This window comes from Scomber scombrus, chromosome 8 (genome assembly GCF_963691925.1).
Source record: "Scomber scombrus chromosome 8, fScoSco1.1, whole genome shotgun sequence".
Lineage (NCBI taxonomy): Eukaryota > Metazoa > Chordata > Actinopteri > Scombriformes > Scombridae > Scomber > Scomber scombrus.
Genome location: NC_084977.1, coordinates 26,095,350 through 26,116,219, shown reverse-complemented (window position 1 = coordinate 26,116,219; position 20,870 = coordinate 26,095,350). Strand labels below are relative to the sequence as shown.

Here is a 20,870-nt window from a genome sequence, read left to right as displayed (position 1 = left end):
TGTAAAATTATTCTGTTAGCACTTGGGTGACATTTTATGAGCGAGACTTGCCTAAAAACTGAGCAGAACAGGTAGCCTTATATAAGTGGTGTTCATCAGACTGAAATAAACAGTTTAAAACAAGTTTATGCAGTTAAGAAAGTTTGGTTTAGACTGTGTCTAATGTTTGATCTGAGGTACAGATTAGACTTTGAATCCTCACATATAAAACTTTAGACCTAAGGTGACTTTGTTATGACCCAACAACACTTCAAATTTCCACCTTAATATTGATTTTCAAAACTCAACAGTGAACTACTAGATACTGTTAAATACTAGGAGTTCACACTGTAACAAAGATGATGTTAAGGGCTGAATTTTATTGATGTGTGTTTATTCTGTACAGCATGTCGAGAGGAAGAAGAACCACATTACTTTCTTAGTCTTTTCTTTTAACCCAGATTCCTGCACTGTTCTCATTATGTGTTGGACAATATTGAGTCCACTGCACTGACGCAAGACATGGCCTGGTTATAAAGCATGGGTTTAACAGTTTTTTAACATCTTTTTTTTTTAAGTGTTCCTATAGAACCTAGAGAACTTTTTTGGAAGGTGGACCTGTAAAGATAGCAGCATAAAAAAACACCAAACAGTTGCAGAAAAGCATAAAGGACAAATTATTGTGTAAATACTAAAAAAAGCAGTAGTGGAGTATCAAACTGGTAGTCTATTGAGTCAAACCTATTTAAATATTGATAGAATAAACATAATAAAGCTTCTTATTGATTTTCCTTCATTAAGAATTAAGAAAACAGACAAGCTGTTTGAGTTTGAACCATTTTACAGTGAGTTCCCTGAAGAAAGAGTAGATTACATGATTACATGCTTTTCCTGATTTAGTTGCAACAGGAGCTCTGAATTAGACACAGCTACAGTTCAGCACAGAGGAGAGATAATAAACTGTTTCTTTGAGTGGATGGGATTAAGGCACTAAATTATTTTGAGCATAAAAACAGGTTTTTAATAGGGCGATAAAATTAGGTTTACCTTGGATGAAACAGAGGCCTTAAGGGCAAAATAAGTAAAAAGGGTCGGTCTTAAAGCTGAAACATCTAACTGGGAATCTGGATATTCTGCAGAGCATTATGGTATTCCCTCACTCATTGTGAAATGAATCCGCTCACCACCATGACTAATTAATGAACACTATTACAACATGCCCCGAGCGCTTTACAATAGACCACATTAAATGGCAGTGTGTACTGTATGCCCACAGCCTTGTACCTACATGTGTATAATCCTGTTTGTGCTATCTTGTATTTTTTTATGAAACTCAGCATGAAACAGTACCTTTCTTTTCCTTGCCCAGCAGTACCACCTTTGGTTTGTACATAGGTGGCTCCACCAGGGTGGGCCTCATGTCAGAGATGCGGATGTCGTTGGGTGAGCCGCCCATGGAGTCCTTTGGAAAGAAAAGTTCACATCGGTTAGCTGCAGTGTTAGTATAGTAGTACAGCATTCTTGCACAGCTGAATAAGACGTGAGTTAAATAAAAGTCAGAATAAGCTAATTAAAATTTTAAACATATCAACTTGTTTTTTTATGATTTTAGCTCTAGCATTTGGTGTGGAACCAGGTAATCTTGGGATCACCTGAGACTTAACTAGGTTTAAGCAAAATATTGGCAATCATGTATAATTTAGAGTGGAATATACACTATATGAGGTTAAAGTGCTAACATGCTAAAGTGTGATTCATATTTTGGCAGCTTTTGTAAATCCATTCATTACTCTAATGTGGTGTTGTGACATTGCCATGTCTTCATTTGAATACTCTTTTAGGTATAACTTTTATAGTTGTGAAGTTGCGTTGCCGCCTCTAAAAGAGCTAAGAACACAGCGTCTAATGTGGCTACAATCCTACAGCGTGTGTTTGTGTATGTTTGTGCATGTGACAAACCTCTGAGCTCTCTGTCAGGTCCTCTTTGTCCTTCCTCTTGGGAATTTCGATGCCAGAGTTATGCATTGATCCCTGATCCATTAGCTGACTCTGAGAGAAGTCCTGCATCTCTCTGTCTGTCACCTGGCAAACACAAAAACAAGTTCATTTTAAGACAATTTTAAGACATTCACACAGTCACACAGTTTTATGAGTGTATGTTACTGGGAATGTGTGTGTGAGTGTGTTTTCTACCTCTTTGGGAGGAAGGGGCCACGGTGGTTCGTACTGTTCTTTGCTGAGGTGTGTGTGTTCCATGTTAGTTCCTGCTGAGGTGGCGGTGCCTGTGCTCAGCTGGTGCTGGTGTCCATGTCCGGCGTGTACGCTCTTACCCACGAGGCTTTGCACCGACTTGACCATGTTCTTCAGATCCTCGGGGTAGGGTGTTGGATAGCGCTTTAGGTTTATCTCCACCTACAAAGATGGAAATGGAAGCTAAATGACTAAAAGAGGCACACAATGAGCAGGTATTTAGTAGGAATGTAACACAATGTGTCAATAAAACATTTTAATATTTCTTTTACTCATTAGTTGTTGATTGTTTTGTTTTGTATTTTTTGTTCTTATTGTTTCTTTTGCTGGTTTCTTCTTCTTCTTCTTCTTCTTATTTCTGCTTATGTGTGACATTGTCATCATCATCGTGGCGCTGCCTGATCAATATTGTTACAGAAATCAAGAGAAACATAATGACAATTTGGGGGGGGGGGGAACGGCAGATTTCTGGAAATTCGCTTTTAAAAGTGTACTTTAAAAGATCACCTCAAAGTTCAGCACAAAATTATAAAAATCTCTAGTTTATTTAACTATGCTGAAGGATGGTAAGATATTATGTTGATATATTATTCATATTTTTGTCTCAGAGAATTTTTTTTTATCACCCTTGAATGTAATTGAATCTAGATACTACAGCATTCATGAGCCTCAAGGGCTGTTTACAGAGGAGTGAAATCTGAGATGTAAAGTAATATATTTTGAAAGCTTTGAAACTTTTTATCAATGATATTTTTCCATACAGTTAAGATCATGCTAAAACAAGAGTTGGTTGTCTAAAGGCCAGTCAGTGAACATTGTCTTTGCAAAAAACGAAACCCCGGTCCCTCCCAATCAGAGACATAAACAGACAAACAGACAGACAGACAGACAGACAGAGAAAGAGAAAGAGCTGACCTTGACCTTCCCAGAGTTGTCTTCCTCTTCTTTCTTGTCCTCAAAGTCAAAGGCCACAGTCATCCTCTGCTGTCTCTGCTCCTCCCATAGAGTAGGATTAAAGCTGTCACTGTCCGATTGGTAATCTGTACACACACACACACACACACACACACACACGCACACGCACACGCATGCACACACACACACACACACACACACACACACACACACACACACACACACACACCACATGTCAATGATGCGGTTAAACTGGCATAATAGGCCCGTATATTGTCATTTACACCCACACAGCATTCAATTTACCTTACAAACACACACAACATCATATAATCAGTCATTATTTAACAACATGCTCACATTAAGACCCACAAACACAAACAAACACACACACACACACACACACACACACACACACACACACACACACACACACACACACACACACACACACACACACACAGTTTGTACCCTCATCATGTCGGGGTTGTTGAGGAAACATGTAGTTGGTCAAAACCTTCTGTTTGGTTTCAGGGTGGGCTTCTGTCTGCAGTGGGATCAGAGCCTTGGACTGCAAACACAGACACACACATTTAGATTAGTAATCTTGTATGAACTGTCACTGAACCTATTTATTACTGACTTTCACATCTACAACTAATCTGACATCAAAAATATGCTGTGCGCTGATAAGTTATTATAAATCTCTCACTCTGATTGGCTACGGGAAAGTTGATTAGAAAACCAAATCTGCCTGACTGACTGACTCCCAAAGTATTAATGTAAATAATTTGCAGAGAAAATTGCTAATCAATTATGCCATTTGCACAATGTGACATGGTCTATGATAATGGTCCAATATCTCTTTAATTTGCACATTCAGCTTATAAAAACTTAATGTCTATTAAAATGGGAATGTGATGTTGTTGCATGCATTTGGTGTAAAAATGAAAGAAACACATTTAAGAAACAGTCCACCTCAATCAAATCAACTTTTTAAGAATCAGGATTTTCATAGTTGTCATAGTTCTCAGTGGTGATGCATGCAATGACGAATACCAATGATATTACTACATTTAGGCTTGCATTTTGAGGCAGAATATGCATACATACAGTAGGAGACAGTTTCATGTAAATGTCATACTGCGCTGGCATTTTACAAATTACATTTGAATTTTAAATTTGCTTTCTTCTTTAGCAGGTCAATAACGACCCAGTGTTGTTATGTCTTCACTTTCATTTATCAGCTGTGATTACACCTTGATTAAACTGTGCAGAGATGATTTTAAAATGTCACTAAGAATATTATCTTGAATCTTGGTTTAGTTCTAACAAATAATACATGACTTGAATATCATCATTAACAGCTATGTGATTCATTTACTCCACTGTGTCTTACAGTAGCTTCAGATTGGCTAAGTCAGTATGAACTCCAGCCAGTCTGCACCCACACTGAACAAGCTGAGGCTCCATAACTAATTCAGACTGATATGCAATTAATTCTCAAATAAAAGCAATCAAATAATGGCCAGGTCTCAGACAGTAAATATGGTGTTTAAAAAATAAAGGCCAGACCCAAAAGACAGAGGGAATAATAGGGAGACACCGAAATTACTAGTAACTGCACAACAATGGCAGACATTGAAAATTCGGTAAAATATGTACTTGCACAACAAGTTTTTTAAATTTTTTTATTAGCATAAATAATTATGTTACACAGTGTATTAATCATTCTGATCCACTCTGCTTTGCTTTTTGCTCTTGATATTGAGCTATTAAAACTTAATAGATAAATAAAAAAACAACACTTCCTGCACCTGTTTCATAATGAAAGTGTTACAGGGAAATGTAAGGGATTAAAAGATTTGTTTCTAATCGGATGGACAAATGGAGAAGATGTTGAATTTGCATTAAGAGCAGCAACATCATATTAACATGACAAATGGGAGCGGATCAGTAAAGAGAGAGGCTTCTTAGAAAAATTATGATATAAAACCTTGATAAATCAGTACAACTTAGAAATGAGAGCCTTTATCTACTGATAATCTGTTTCAAATAAAAGGCTTGTTATCTGATTAATATGTGTTTAGCTGTTTGTGTTTGTGCTGCAGGTACAGGCTCTGGGAGAGTGTGTGGGAGGAGAGAGAGAGAGAGATACCTGATTGTCAGAGAGCCAGAGAGCTGCCAGGTCCTTCAGTTTAGTGAAGGTAAACGGTAGATTCTTTAACCTGAGAGAGAGAGAGAGTGATGGAGGAAGGGAGGGGCGAGAAAGACAAGAGAGATGTTTCTACTGCCCACACACATTACAGCCTGCAGTGCACGTAACCATGGCAACACACTCACCCATCCCCATGGTAACTGCAGGCCGTGAGAGCAGCTACAGAAGCAAGAACACTCATTGAGAAAGTGTTGCATGCGTATGTGTGTGCGCACTTATTGTCACTACTGAGTCATGGTTTGGTCATGTGTGTGTGTGTGTGTGTGTGTGTGTGTGTGTGTGTGTGTGTGTGTGTGTGTGTGTGTGTGTGTGTGTGTGTGTGTGTGTGTGTGTGTGTGTACCTGTTGTCACTGAGGTTTAGCACTCGTAGTTTGGTCATCTGCCCAATCTCGTCAGGAAGGAACTCAAGTTTGTTGGACCGCAGCGACATCACCGTCACGTTCTTACAGTTACCGATCTGAAACACACACCCGTAATCCATCAGATCACATTACGGTGGAGGCTTGTGCTAAATAAGATCTGCTGCATTAGAGACACACTTACCTGAGCCACATTAGAGCGCTATGAATCATACCAAGATAAGATAGTGTTTATCTCCTTACCTCCCGGGGCAGCTCTGACAGGAAGTTCTCATCAGCAGCGAAGGTCCTCAGGCTGTGCAGATAGCCGATGGTGGGAGGCAACGACTCCAACTCATTACAACTACAGTCCAATTCCTCCAACAGAGACAGACTGAGCGAAAGGAACAGATGCAAAGAAACAAAGACAGAGAGGAAATTATTCTGCAGGCTGTAAAATCCCTGCTGTAACTTTAGATGACTTAGATATGAGTAGATAGATATGAATTTTAAAGGATTAGGGTGTTAATATTCCGTATTTTTCCTATTGTCAACAAATCCTGTGAAAAGCCCAATATCAGTGATGAATTGATTCAAAAACTATTAAAAATACATCAATGTGCCACACTGTTGCACTGGCTGACAGGTTACACACACACATATACCACCCTGCTGCTGTGTAGTACTGAAATTATGTTTGTTTAATCTGTTCAAGTAATCTGTTGACAAAAAAACTACAATTCCCAACTTTTTATTGGTGACCTGGTTTTTAAAGATGTATGTCTTCAGGAGGAACACATAGGTCTGGGGCTGGGAGCCACAGACAGAGAAGGGAAACTTTAGAGTTTTGAAAGACAGATTGACACATTGTTGGTGTTTTCATGGGATTTGTTGACAATAAGAAAAACATAGAAGAGCACCAGCCTTATCCTTTAACATGTTATGATGAGAAGGAAACATTTGTCTTTGCAGCGACAAGTAGTAAGAGGAGCGCGTTGAGAGAAGCAAAAGATCATTATATTGAAGAATCAGTCAATTAATTAATCAATCAACAATCAATTAAACTATTTTTATATGGACATAAATTTGGTCTCATTTGCTGACCACCCTTCATCTATTTTCCCATTTTTCCTTCTTTGATACCCGAAATTCTTCAACTTGGATCTCAACTTCTCCATTCACAGTAACATCCATAGCAGGCCCTCTAGAGGGCTCCCTGACCCCCCTTTGACTGACATCATTGGCCTAGCAGCACGCTAACAGCAGGCTAATGCTAATGAGACAACATTTTTACATTAATGTACTGTCACTGTTAACATTGCATTAGTCTGCTATTATTATTCCCAATGGCCCGGACCATCTGGGCCACCATACGGTCTGACAAAGGAGAAGAGGAGGAGGACGAGAGGAGAGGAGAGGAGAGAGTTTCTTATCCTATATTTACATGTATTGCCAGCCTTGAAACCCTAAACACAATGGCAGGTGTCATGGGCAAGCACAGTGGCTCAGTGGTCAGTGCTGTCACTTTAAGGCAAGAGGATGTACATTTACATTACGTTTCTTGATTTACATTACATTATTTCTTGATTTACATTTACATTACGTTTCTGCAAATCTTTTTGTTTGCAGTATGCACACTCTATCTGTTTGTTTGGGTGCTTTACTCACTCAGTAAGAAACTAAAGTTCAGTTTTTTCACTAACTTTAAGTCCCCTCTGATTTGAAGTATCAGCTAAATGAGCAAACATGCATTTTTAACTCACTGACAGTCATGGCAAGTAAGCTAGAGGTTTCTTCTGAACAAAGATACCTAGAGAAGTAGCTGATACATTATTGTACATGCAGTAGGAGTAGCTTTCCATATTTCAGTCTTTTACCTAGTGTATACTGCCCCTTTCCACAGCTGGAAGTGTAAAACGTAAACCCTGATGTTCACATAATGAAGAATTTTACGTGCTGGGCCTATTTTTTCTTGGATACATTTGTATTGCTGAATTAACACTTAATTTTTCAATTGAGATTGAATTAATATTTCATGATGCAATTACTTAGTTTGTTATTGTCTTTGTCTTTATGCAGCTAAACAATGTTTTCTTGTCTTTTCCCCTCACTTGTTTTCCAAAGTCTGTGTGGAAGAAGAGGAAATGCTACACAATTCAGGAAATATAGATATATAATATAAAGGAAAAATGCCATAGTGCATACAGTATTTAAAACAAGTAAAGAACAGCCACAAAACATTACCAACAACAAAACAAAAATTAACTGCAGAAATCTATTTAATACACTATGATAAAATACAAAAAATTTCAGGAAAACTGACATCCAACTAAAATTGGAACGTGGTTGCAGAAGAACAGGCTGTTCTGAGCCACATCCAATGGACATCTGAAGGTAAGATTAGCTGCTTTTTATTCTGATATAGCCACTTTTAACTGTACAAAAGTAAAAAGGAGTAACTTATTTACAATTTCAGCCTGATGCATTGACAGTATTCAGTATCTACAGTACGCTGTAGTGCTAAAGTAGGTAGAAGGGGAACACAACGCTGTCCTGGATGAAGTAAAGGGATGAATCCTGTATTACTTTAACACTACGCTCAGATGCATACACATATCCATTTGCACTTTGACTTTACATAGATAGTGTTGTCCTTTAACATGTAACTGTGAGTCTATTATTATGAGTAAATTAGGAAAATACAGTTGCTGCCTATATAGCGGGGTAATGATGGGATCACAGCCATTATTAGTAAGAAACCCTTAATCAACTAGAGGGGTTAGCAAGGGATATTATAAGGAGTTTATGGTATTATCACAGGGGAAATAATGGATCTACAGTACTACTTATTGAAGCTAAAACCTGGGACTTGTTCAGGAAGACAAAATGTTTTCAGAGCGTCCAGATACAAAGCGTTACACAAAGTGAAAATCTAGTATATGTCAGTAAATGCTAAACAGCATCTGTACAGTCTTTTGAAAATGTAATCCATCACAGATTATCTGATTCGTAATCCATGTCACCACTCAAACTGCAGTAAAGGAAAAGTTAAGTTAAAGAAGAATGTAATCAAACATACTCCTGTTCCTATGAGTCTTATTTGAATTGCCTTACTTCCAAAATCTATTAATCCAGGAATTAACAGACAATTTGCTCTTATTTATAGTCTATAATGAGAGCAGAGTTCAATTTTTATATACCATCTCTGCTGTATGTAAAAAGACTCAGTAATTTTGAATCCGGATTGTATTTTCTCCTTCAAAAACGTTTCTGGTTCGTTTAACAGATGTTAACTCTTTCTTTTTTTTTTAAAGAAGCAACTAATCTGATTATTGTGATTGAATCTGCACTGTGATGGATTATAATAAGAATTATTGTAAACACATTACTGTAATCCTTTTACATGCAATCATTTCCGTCTCAACTCTGTAGGTTTTAGCTGGGCTGGGTTCAGCTCATTTTCAAATTAAGATCTGGATTTTATGTAAATATTAAGCCCAAATATTGAAAAAAATAAACATTTTGGGAGGTAAACTATATATTTTGAAACTTCATTAAAGTTTATGTTTGCATGTAATTTTTTTTTTTTAAAGATGTTTCCCACAGTGTTTATAAGCTTGTGTGTTTGTATCTGTGACACAGCTGAACATCTGTCCGTCTCTGAACGCACCCCTGGATCCACAAGGCTAATGTTACTCACCCTTGCTTTGGCTTCGCACTAACGCCACGGCAACGCAGCAAACACAACACACAGAACCCCCCAATCATCAGCCAGCATAACAACACAGCAACTAACAGTAATACACAAGAAAAACAACAACCCACCAAAGATAAACAATTATCTGCTGAGAAAATCTAAACTGACAGAAAATCTGAATGTTGGAAGGTGGTTTCTGCATGGCTTGAATTGGGATTTATGGTGTGTGTGTGTGTGCATGTGTGTGCATGTGTGTGTGTGCGTGTGTTTGTGTGTGTGTGTGTGTGTGTGTGTGTGTGTGTGTGTGTGTGTGTGTGTGTGTGTGTGTGTGTGTGTGTGTGTGCAGGTTTCTTACCTCCCGATTGTGTTAGGCAGTGAGTTCAGCTGGTTGTCATCTACCTTCAATGTTGTCAGCTTCTTCAACATTCCTACACAAAACACAAACATACACACACAGAGACACAAACGCAAACACTCAAAGTAATGCTGATCTTAGATTAAATACACATACTGAGCTCTGAAACCTTACATCCCTTTCTTTTAACATTATGAATTATAAAGGTTGACTCCACCCTTGTATTTGTATTTCCGCAAACTTTTATTCTTCTCTCGGGAAGAGAGCAAATAAATTTGAGCAGATGTGTATTTAAATGTTTCTCTATGGACAACTTCATTTTAACTTATTACTACAGGTTTTGCACATATTTGTGGAAATGGTCAATAGGCCTCATTTAAATTCAATTTAATCTCACTTTTGAGTTATAACGCTTGTTGTCCTCCCGGGTCAAAACTGACATGAGGAGGTTTAACAGCTTGTGAATGTCCATGTGTATATTTGTGTGTGCTTGTATATTAGTGTGCCTACCTATAGAGTCTGGGAGGTGCTGCAGCATGTTGGAGGATAACAGCAGGTCTTCTAAGGCCTCACAGCCTGAAATGTCCGTGTCCAACGACTCAATACCATTCTTAGCTATGTCCAAGTACCGCAATTGGCGAAGCTTGCCTATTGACTGCCGATGGGAGAGAATGGAGTGGTAGGGAAATTAAAAAGTACCATAAATATAGAAGAAAAAATGTCATTTGAATGTTTCCACTGGTGCTTTTTCTCTCACTGATGGAGCTGAACATGTTCTTACCCCTGGTATAGACTTTAGAGAGTTGTTATCCATCCACAGCTCCCTAAGATTGTGGATCTGTTCCAACACCTCCGGCTAACATGCAAACAGGGTAAAACATATCAACACATATTGACCTAATACAACTTAACAACAACAAATACGAACATTAAAAAACACAGTGGCAGACTTAAAAAATCTGCATTATCGGATCCAGAGAAGACTTCCACTTTGGCAAACATAAGTGAAGCAAAAAATGTTTGCAGAGTGGGTGAGACTGGCACCCTCCATGCCTTCTCTCTCTTGGCAGGAAGCGGACCATATACAGCCAACCTACTCCTATCAAAGCCGACTTCCTGTCTGACCCTGATGTCACTTCCTGTCAGTCTCCATCCAGCCCTCTCTTCCTCCAGCGTGTCGTCGTGTCCCATTTCAGGATCCAACTGGGCCTGTGCCTCATCGCTAAAAGACACGGTCTACAGAGGATTCACCAAATGCTGCAATGGGTCTTGAAATGTGAACTTTGAAGGAGGCAGCCCCTGAAATGGGACACAGCATCTGTATTTCTGACTCTTCTTTCTCCCTCTAACTTATTTCCTGATCATGTATTCACATTTAAAGAAGTTTCAACTGGTAAAGGCACATCCGACTACTGAGACACAAATATTTGAGTTTCTTGTGACAGATAGAAAAGGTTATATCGATGTCAAACAGGCACACAAATACACAGAACCTCTGTTAACATGTAAAATATGACAGCAAACCCTCTCACCATTTCAGAGAATTCATTGCTACCGATATCCAACCTCTCCAACTGTGTCAGTCTGTGGATGGACCTGAGAGGAGCGGATTGAATACAATACACTGATTATTACAATTCAATTTGAAACCACACATGTTAATATTACTGTTGCACCCTGCAGTGCAATGGTTCCCTATCAGATTTGCTCAAGTGCCCTTTCATTAACCCTGTATTATATATTTATTCCTATCATCAGCAAATCAGCAATGACTTCATCCTCATTACAAGTATTGTGTGTGTATCCAAAGCCTGATATATCTTATTCCTTTGTGCCGTAGATCTCCATTGTTGTCCAAAAACTATTAAAAACACTTCAGCAAGTCGTAGCTTCGCACAGGCTGACATGTTGCTTCATCCTTAAGAGTTTTGCTATGGTAACTTGTTTAGAAATGGCTCCAAAGACTAATAACAGTGATTGCGTTTTCAGTCTCCGGAGAGTAGTTCTGTGTAAGGCAGATTCCACTGAGCATGTGCGGGAATGCGGTTCAGTTTACAGAGCATCACTAGGTTGTTGAGCTACATATCACAACCTCTTGACTTTGTACTACTGTACATTGTAAATTTCTAAAGAGAACTTTAGTAAAAAGTCAAGCTTGTGATATAGATGTTTTTTTTGGACAACAATAGAGGAACGACACAGACAAATAAGATGTATCAGACTTTAGACACACATACAATACAAGTAGGATCAGTTCATTGTTGGTTTGGCTCTGCACATGAGATTCAGCTACATTATGTTGAACAAGAAACATTTAAGACTGTTAAGGCCAACACGTTCCTGTTAAAACTGGCTTCATCAGTATTCAAGAACAGCTGCCAAGGATAAATATAGTTTTAATCTGGACACCTGGGAAAGAAAGCGAGCTCAGTAATAATATCATGAAGCATCTGTGTGTGTGTGTGTGTGTGTGTGTGTGTGTGTGTGTGTGTGTGTGTGTGTGTGTGTGTGTGTGTGTGTGTGTTGTGTGTGTGTGTGTGTGTGTGTGTGTGTGTGTGTGTGTGTGTGTGTGTGCGTGTGTGTTATAATTTGTGGAGAACAAAAAAACAAATTGAAACTCTTTTTTTTTTTCTCTTTTCCTTCCCTCGCTCTCTCACTCACACACACACACACACACACACACACACACACATACAAACACACACAGACACACACACACACAGACACACACAGACTGTTCTTACTTTGGCATGGTTTTCAGGTGGTTCTCTCTCAGCTCCAGGATCCGTAGTTTGGAGAGTCTAACAAACAGAAGGCACATAAACCAAAACTTGATCTAATGTATTAATTCTCTCTTCCAGTTGCCAACAAACATTTCTGGGGAAGTCGCGAATGGTCATACAAAATTTAATTAAGCCAAAACAGGCCCCCATTTACTATTTCCCTATGATCATAATTATATGTAATCGTTACTCGGAAATGTTGATTCGCTGGAATTATCATCACTACATCATCAAAGCACCACCATGGATATATTTCAGTGTCCCTCATGAGCATCCATATCTTCAAAGAATTTCCATGTCTCATCCACAATAGAAATAATACAATGGCATGACTTTTACCTTGTTAAAAAGCTAGAAGATTGGATTTTAGTCATTTTTTAAAGAAAAACGTATCGATTCCAGCCATTTTATGAGAATGATCTCCTTTTTGACAATGGCTACAAACATATTGAAAAAGTATAAACTTCTTCCATTCTATGTTTTGTAGGACGAATTGCAGTGCTGCTCCTCCACGGATGCTGAAGTCACTTAAAAGGGAAATCCTGAAGTAATTTATAAAGTAATTAGTTAAATAGATAGATGCTGAGTTTATCCTTTAGGTGCAGTTGTAGTATATGCAAACAAACAAATTTATGTGAGATGAAAATGCACAACACTACCATACACAATTTTTTTTTTAAGTTTTCAAAATTAAAATTGGTAATTTTGGTTAATCATTCATGTACTTCTACCCTGGCATAATAAAACAAATGTAAATGCTGCCTGAAACACAAATACTTAAGCCTCAGGCTGATTCCAACACACTGTACAACAAGCAACATGCTCATTTTCAAGCCAATTTATTTAAATTGTAAGTGCATAAAGCAAAACGTCTCATAATCCTGGATACATTGCATTAAGATTCTTTACAGTCAATATCAAATGGCACTGAATAATAGCTTTTGGTGCTTCAAGTATGTAAAACATCCCATCTAACACAGTCACACAACTTGTACACACACACAGCGTCACACACAAGGAAACACTAATGATTACATGCATGGGTTTACCTGCCAAAGTTAGCCGGCAGATACTCCAGGAAGGCATCATTTAAGAAGAGCTGGGTCAGATTGAGGAGCTGCGTGAAACCATCTGGGAGTCTGGAAAGAAAAGAAAGAAAGAAAGAGAGAGGGAGCGGAAAGGAAGAAAGAGAGTAAGAACATATGCAAAAGAAAAAAAAAGAGAGAAAAAAAGTGTGTGTCCTTGAATAGCCTCAGTGGAATAAAACATGGACCATGTTCCCATAACACCTCCTTTAGAAATAACTAGCCACTGTGAGTCTGAAAATATACTGTATATACCACCTTAAAATAACCTAAACATCAGTTTAAAAAAGATTAGTGCTCTTTATGTAAGTGTTTAATTAGGGGCATAACTGTGGCATTGTGGGTCAGAGGCAACATAGATGCAAAGGAAAGATGTAAAGCCCTAAAATAACCTTATTCTTCATGTGGTCCAAGTTAACTGTTGTTGATGTGCCTTTACATGGACATTGTGATACGTTTGCTGTAATTTCATTTGAGTTCTTCACATTTCTATTACTGTTCTGTGTCTGTTTATCATGGACACTAGCTGGAGGGACTTTGAAATGTCTTTGTTTGTAGTTTTCACTGACAAAAAGGATAGAGCGATAAAATATATCTTCAAAAGACATCTCTATGATGTGGCCATTATTTCATTGGACCAGTATAGCTACAGGTAGTATAAGGTTTATCAATGCAGCCAGATATTATCAAATATGTAGGCTACCTGTGGTGCCTTAAACATATAGGCTGGAATATGTATAAGTAGACCAAAAATAAGGGCAGTTTTGCTCTCTGGACACTGTACCGTTTAAAAATAGTTGAATACATGGCAAAAGCATCATTTTCATTCATCACAGTCCATTACATCTTGAACTGACTCCAACTCCACTTAATAAAAACTGGTGCAACCAACCAAACAAACAAGCAGAAGCAACACAAAACAGACTATTAACACGAAACAGAGTTCACAATTAAATGAAACATGATGACAACATTATGACAACATTTCTCTATTATTTATTAGCACCAATGTGTGTTAAAATTTGCAACACAACCTTATGTGCTGCAGGTATAGATTTACTGCCATCAAATAAGTGACCAGAGTCTTCCAGTGCAGGTTCAAGTCTGCAGCAAGCTTTTCAGGAGTGATTATATTAATATGCTGTGTTACTACCACGGTGTGTCTTACTGCGCTTTTAGACTGTACGATGACAAGTTTAATGCAGGTCACATTGTGCGACATGCCTATAATAAAATCTTGGGCTCAGTATCGATTTAAAGCTGTTAGATTGTGCGCTGAATGCATGGTGAATCATAGCGTTTCGATGCAAATAGAAAAAAATATAGGAAAGCAGAGACATGTCATCAACTTGTGCCATTTACTGCACCCATCAACAATGCAGCAAAGTCACACAAACTTCTTTTTCGGTTCACCTTCATCGCTTAAGTTTCTGTGTGTGATGTACATAAGCAGAACAAAATATATTTCCTTTAAATTTCATTAAAAAACTCATAAAATGTCACACCGGTCAATGTATTCTGTGTCATTTTGTGTCGTATTCTGATTGGTTTGTTGCAGTCGTGGTAGGTCATAGCAGCAATAACATTGTGAGAATTTGTTCTTAAATTTCTGGCACTTTAAACTCCAAATTGGTCGACAAGTATAGGAAAACTGTTTTGGACTGACAAATTGTCAACTATTGTCTCAGAAAGCCTGAATTGACAGTGTTACGGGGTCTTTAGTGTCTTACTTGGTGATGGGGTTGACACTGGCTTCCACCACAGACAGGCCTTTACAGCATTTTATATTATCCGGAAACTCCTGGATACCTGTTGGACAGAAACAGAGGGAGCAAAAATGAAATGTGTTAGTTACATATTTCCACTTTTTGTTAAGGTAAAGTCTTAATACAGTAAGACAGGGAGCAATTACCTAAAATGTCTCTGAAAGTGTTTTAATAGTGGCACATTTTGGTTAAACACTCTGGATGTTAAATTACTGTGATTATGAGGTTTAATTGTAGATAATTCAACAATTTTAGATCTGCAGGAAAACTCCTAATTGCTGCCCTTGTTTTCTTAAGTCCTCAACTCCACATCCTGTATCTAAACACATTATAGATAAAAAAATATATGCCGGTGGTGCAAAAAGATAATAATCCTCTCTAACATGTCTATAAATATCATCTGTGGTTGAAATGTGAGTGGTTTTATTTTGCTTTTTGGTGAATTGGTCATTTTTACCGTTTTTACTGATGTCTAGCTCTTTGAGGTTAACCAGGCTGGCGATGGTGGTGGGCAAGTTGGACAGGTCGTTATCTGGCATGCTCAGCTTCTTCAAGGCCTGGCAGTTGAAGAGTTGCTATGGAAACACAGAGGAAAAACAATTGAATATTATAGTCTGTTGGCAAAGTGACACAGACCTTTTAGCAAAAAGGTACCAAAGAACAGGGAGCAAGAAGTGAGCTGGAGGCATGCAATACATAATGTTGTGGAAAAGCATTGCCATTTTAGCTGCCTTTCTCTATGAATTATGTAAAATTAATCTTCTCCATACGGAGGCCCCTAAGGACAAAACACAGAGAGAGAGAGTGAAAGCACAAACATTACGAGAAATGTGGCCTAAATAGAAAAATACTGCAAATGCCAAAACATATACAGGAGTTATAAAAAGGAAAGTGCTTTGAATACATGAATGTTAAATCTATGTAATAGCAAAACCGATATTAAAGTAAATGCTCCATCAAATCCAGAATGATGCAAATACTTAAATACGTTGAAAAGGGCAAATGCGCAAAAATGAATATGAATGATGGTCACCTTTTACATTTTTAAAACATTTTTAGGTGCAGTAAAAGGTGCTAAAGCTTACTCATAAGGCCAAATTTGGCAAAATAAACCAAACTCTACGTCTAGATTTTCCCATCGCTTTCATGGTACAGGTATTATTAACCTCTTACAGTGCTGCCTGATTTTTTTCACCCTGTACCAGTTAATATTCTGGTAACAAAGAGTTAGGGTTGGTGAAAACTTTTAATGTTTAATATAACATGAGCTGATTTTTTTTTATTTCTATGATAAGACAAAGATCAATGAAAATGAAAAATTGTGATACTTTTATGACTACTGGGTGGGTTCTAGGCTTGATTGGACTACTTTTTGTCAGTCTCATCTGGTAAGCTTATTTACAATAAATACACATTCACACTCATGAATAACAAAAATAATAAGCCCAAGATGAAGAGGAAAAAGAAGAATGTGCGAGGATGTTCCCAAAGGGCAGGAAATGGTACACAGATTTGCTTTCATTTCGAAAAAAAAAAAAAAAAAAAACAGCTCAAAATGAAATGGTGTTCAATCAGAATACAGATCATTTTTTGTTTACTTTATTGACCTACTAATACAATTTTGATTATTGTATATCACATCCAATGGTGACTGTTGTAAAATAAGGACTAAAAGAGCACAAAGGGTTAAAAGATTTACAAATAGACAAGGATGCTCTGTGTCACTATACTCACACACAAACATGCACAGCCATAAAAACACACAATCACTTATGCACTCACACACACACTTGAGGAGCTCTTTAATTCACGTCCGTAAAGGCCAATCACTCTGGCATCCTCAACAGCTCGTATACTATCTTGGCACACATACACTTTTTTTTCACATGCATACAAGTTTGGCTTGCTACTCACACACCGCTATAAGGCTTCTTCATTCATGCAGGCTATATTTAGAAATTCAATTCTCTGTCATTTAAACCAGGACAAGATATCAATAAAAAGAGACAGCCTTCTTATAAACAGCACCTGTAATTCTCCTTGAAATACTCAAAGGACACTGCCTTTTTCTTTTTCTTTCTTTTTACCTTGTTACTGCCTACATAGGAGGGTTTTTTTGGAGGTCTCAGACTCAGAATGAACCTCCTTGCTTACCTCATATTTCCTGCCACTCACTGCTGTATAATATGTAATGAGGGTAAACACGCAAGGAAAAAGTATCAATGCTGGTATGGCCACAGGACTTTAAGTCTAAACTTAGTTTTATTGGCACTAGTCATGTGGTATATATTTCATGACATGTATGGAATTTGGCACCGACATGTTTCCCACAAGAAAAATTCTAATGACTTTAGCATAGTGTTTCCCCTTGGTTTTAGGCTAGTGACGGATTAAAACTAAGGAACTTTTTTTGTTGCTGTTACAGTTTGAATCACATTTTTAGAAGCAAAGATTCAAGCATAGTCTGAGAAAATTAACATCATTTTGTGTAGATTTACTATCCTCTTCATAACGTCATGACACCACAGGTTTATCTCATGACCTCTTCTGGGGATCCTGCCCCCAAGCTTGGGCACTGCTGATTTAGGATGCTGACATTAGCATGAAAACACTTAATTTAGCATTCAATTCAAAGCAGCAGCTAAGTGTCGCAGGCTTACAAAGTACATTGATGAAAATTGCAATGAAGAGCTGAGACCAACAAACTCACAAGTCTGACATGTTCTGAAATGGCAACTGTACAGTAGATAAACCCTTCGGATTTAGGTAGCATCACCAGTGTCAGTGCGAATTCATATTTTTTGCTTAACTAGCAGTGAATAATAAATAAGATAGCAAAGCTGTTTGTCCATTTTTCTACCATCAAACACCTGATTTCTGGTGCCTTTCAGGGCTCGCTAGTGTGTCTCTTGACTTTTAGTATTGCTCTGCTGTAAATCCCTTTAAATGAACATCACTGTGCTGCCTGTCTGCAGTAGGAAAGGATTAAGGTTAACTTGAATGTACGGGTGTATAATCTTACCAAACAAATTAATACTAAATGTGTTACAACAAACAAAATCCCTCACATATTCACATATAATCAACAGGTTCTGATACATACAACATATTCCGATAACACACTAATGAAAAAAAAAAAGAAAATCAAAAGCTGACACACATCTTCACCTCTCTTCATGATAAATTCTCTTCTAGTTAAAGTTTACATACTTGAACACAAAACTGATTTAAAAAGGGTTAACATTTTGGCAGAATTTGGCAGTAAAGAGTGGATGTTTGTTTCTAAAACAGCATAAATATATATTCAAGAGCTACAATTAGCTCCTTGAAACAGTTCGTAAACAGCTTTGAACCATCACAACACAGAAAAATATGCTAATTTATCACTAAGGCACATTTGCTTGAGTAGTGGTCATAATATTTCGAGGCACGGGAATAAAATAACAGCATCCAATCAACATTACAAAAGGGTTTAAAGAAATTTATGAGACACCAACTTGTAGCAGCGTAATATATTTTGAACAGTAGCTCACACAACATTAATATATCAAAATGTGTCAACTTCTGTGGGCGTAACTCACAGCCACAGCCAAGTAATCAGTAGGGTTGATGTTATGAGTCGGTTTCAGGAGGCTGTGTGTTGCATCAACACTCGAAAGGCATAAAAATCCACTTTTTGTCATATACCAAAAAACACTAATAATATGTCACATTTACAGCTGCTTTATTCAAACAACAAAAATGTGTTTTGGTATGCTTTCTAGTAATTGGTCAAAAAGTAAAACTGCTCTTTATCATGCGAGATGTAGACTATGTCACAGCTCCCTCGGACCAAGTTTGGAGTAAAATGTATATTTTGGTTATAACAATGTGCCTTATATGCCGACTCATGTATAGTGCTTCTTCTAAGGTTTTAAATGTACCACATGAGGGTCAGGTGGGCCAATAGGAGGTTCTTAGCGCTTAGAAGTGATGTAAAAAGGGTTAGAGGTTAAAATCAGGGAGACACATTGCAGCAGAAAGTCTGTGTTTCTGTGTTAAGTTACCTTAGGTAGTTCCTCAATCTGGTTGGCGTCTAAGTAGAGCTCCTCCAGAGTTCTCTCAAAGCTGAAGATTTCCTTGGGGACCTGCTGCAGGCTGCAGTGGGAGTAGTCCAGCACTGAGATCACTTCCTCTTCCCCACGGAAACAACGGCACGGCACCAGCCGGCCAATCAACTTCCGCTTAGTGGTCATTTCCAGACACTGCACTATAGAGGCAAGAAAAGGAGAGAGATGATTAATTTCAGGAATTTCTAGGCTCATTACATCTATTTCTTTGCTTCTCAGACTTTATTAATTTCCTTGTATCTGTGTAGGCTGAAGCAGCATCACATAGTCAGAGTAAATCACTACATTTAAGACAACAAGGGGTCTGATATATCAAACTGGACTCTAAATGTTCCTGCATCAGATGTCAAGTTTAAAATTACCATCAAAATTCATGAGTGGGTTTTTCTCTAAAAGGTCCTAAAATAAATGCATCTGTAATAACATTTATGTGATGTGAGCTGCATAATGTTTAGATTTCACTACTTTTAAGTTGCGTAATGCAACAAATAAAAGGACAAAAAACAGGTCGTCACTAACACAGCTACTGCAAACGTTTTCACAGTGTGCTTAGATAAGTGCCACTTTAAGTCTGAGGGTGTGAACTGCAGCCTTTTTATGACTCTGCACACATCAGCCCATCAACACGATTTAGAGAAGAGAAAAGCAGGTATCGATGATGAGTGGTTGGATGGTTGGATTGCAGCAACCAAATAAACACATTTTCTGTGTGGTGGTTGAGGTGGTGTTTGTGGATCAGATGGGTGATGCACTTTCAGGTATATATGATGCTTATTACAAACGAGTTGAAATATGTGGAAAAGTGAAACTTCACATTACATCTACTATCTTTACATACTTATACATATTTTATGATTTTAAACCATTTCCATTTTTTTGCTTATTATCTGTTATGTGGATTCATTGTGTCATTCCCACAGCCAGACAAAATACTTCTGATTTCCTTGAAGACATCCATAAAAATCTCAAACACATTGGTGTTCTTTTACTGTACAAATCTTAAGATAACAAATGAGTAGCTGCTCACTGCTAAATTGTTCCCAGATATGTAATTCCACAAGGAAATGACAATGTTTCAACCACTGAATGTGACCCATAGTTGTCAAAATGTCATGTCTGTGTAGGATTTAAAAATGATTTAGCAGCCTGCAGGTACTCTCTTGCAGAAATGTGCATGTGCCAACTGTTATATCCTTTACAAACCTTGACAGTAACGTCTCATTCCAACGCCATACCAATCACGTCACTACAAGAGCTTTTTTTCCAGCTTAAATCTTCTCCTCTATTTTCTTCTTTGCTACAGAATGCCTTCATCATATCAAATGGATTTGAAATTAGGTTTTAGCTGTACTACTGCATCAGTTATTTTAAGGTA

General features: G+C 37.8%; 1 protein-coding gene across 1 annotated transcript in view; it reads right to left on the bottom strand.

Annotated features, from left to right (window-relative positions):
- The window catches only part of lrrc7 (leucine rich repeat containing 7), a 38,614-nt gene extending 18,924 nt beyond the window's left edge, over positions 1-19,690 (bottom strand). Inside the window, exons 1-18 of the mRNA XM_062424844.1 lie at positions 19,433-19,690; positions 15,844-15,961; positions 15,351-15,429; positions 13,585-13,674; positions 12,497-12,553; positions 11,285-11,348; positions 10,534-10,608; positions 10,263-10,407; positions 9,753-9,825; positions 9,401-9,418; positions 5,965-6,094; positions 5,704-5,819; positions 5,303-5,372; positions 3,616-3,715; positions 3,145-3,269; positions 2,173-2,391; positions 1,939-2,061; positions 1,330-1,441 (exon numbers count right to left, since the gene is read on the bottom strand). Of these exons, the coding sequence (XP_062280828.1) occupies positions 1,330-1,441; positions 1,939-2,061; positions 2,173-2,391; positions 3,145-3,269; positions 3,616-3,715; positions 5,303-5,372; positions 5,704-5,819; positions 5,965-6,094; positions 9,401-9,418; positions 9,753-9,825; positions 10,263-10,407; positions 10,534-10,608; positions 11,285-11,348; positions 12,497-12,553; positions 13,585-13,674; positions 15,351-15,429; positions 15,844-15,961; positions 19,433-19,690 (1,972 nt within the window). The remainder of the gene's footprint in view (positions 1-1,329; positions 1,442-1,938; positions 2,062-2,172; positions 2,392-3,144; positions 3,270-3,615; positions 3,716-5,302; positions 5,373-5,703; positions 5,820-5,964; positions 6,095-9,400; positions 9,419-9,752; positions 9,826-10,262; positions 10,408-10,533; positions 10,609-11,284; positions 11,349-12,496; positions 12,554-13,584; positions 13,675-15,350; positions 15,430-15,843; positions 15,962-19,432) is intronic.
- Between the last annotated feature and the right edge of the window lie 1,180 nt (positions 19,691-20,870).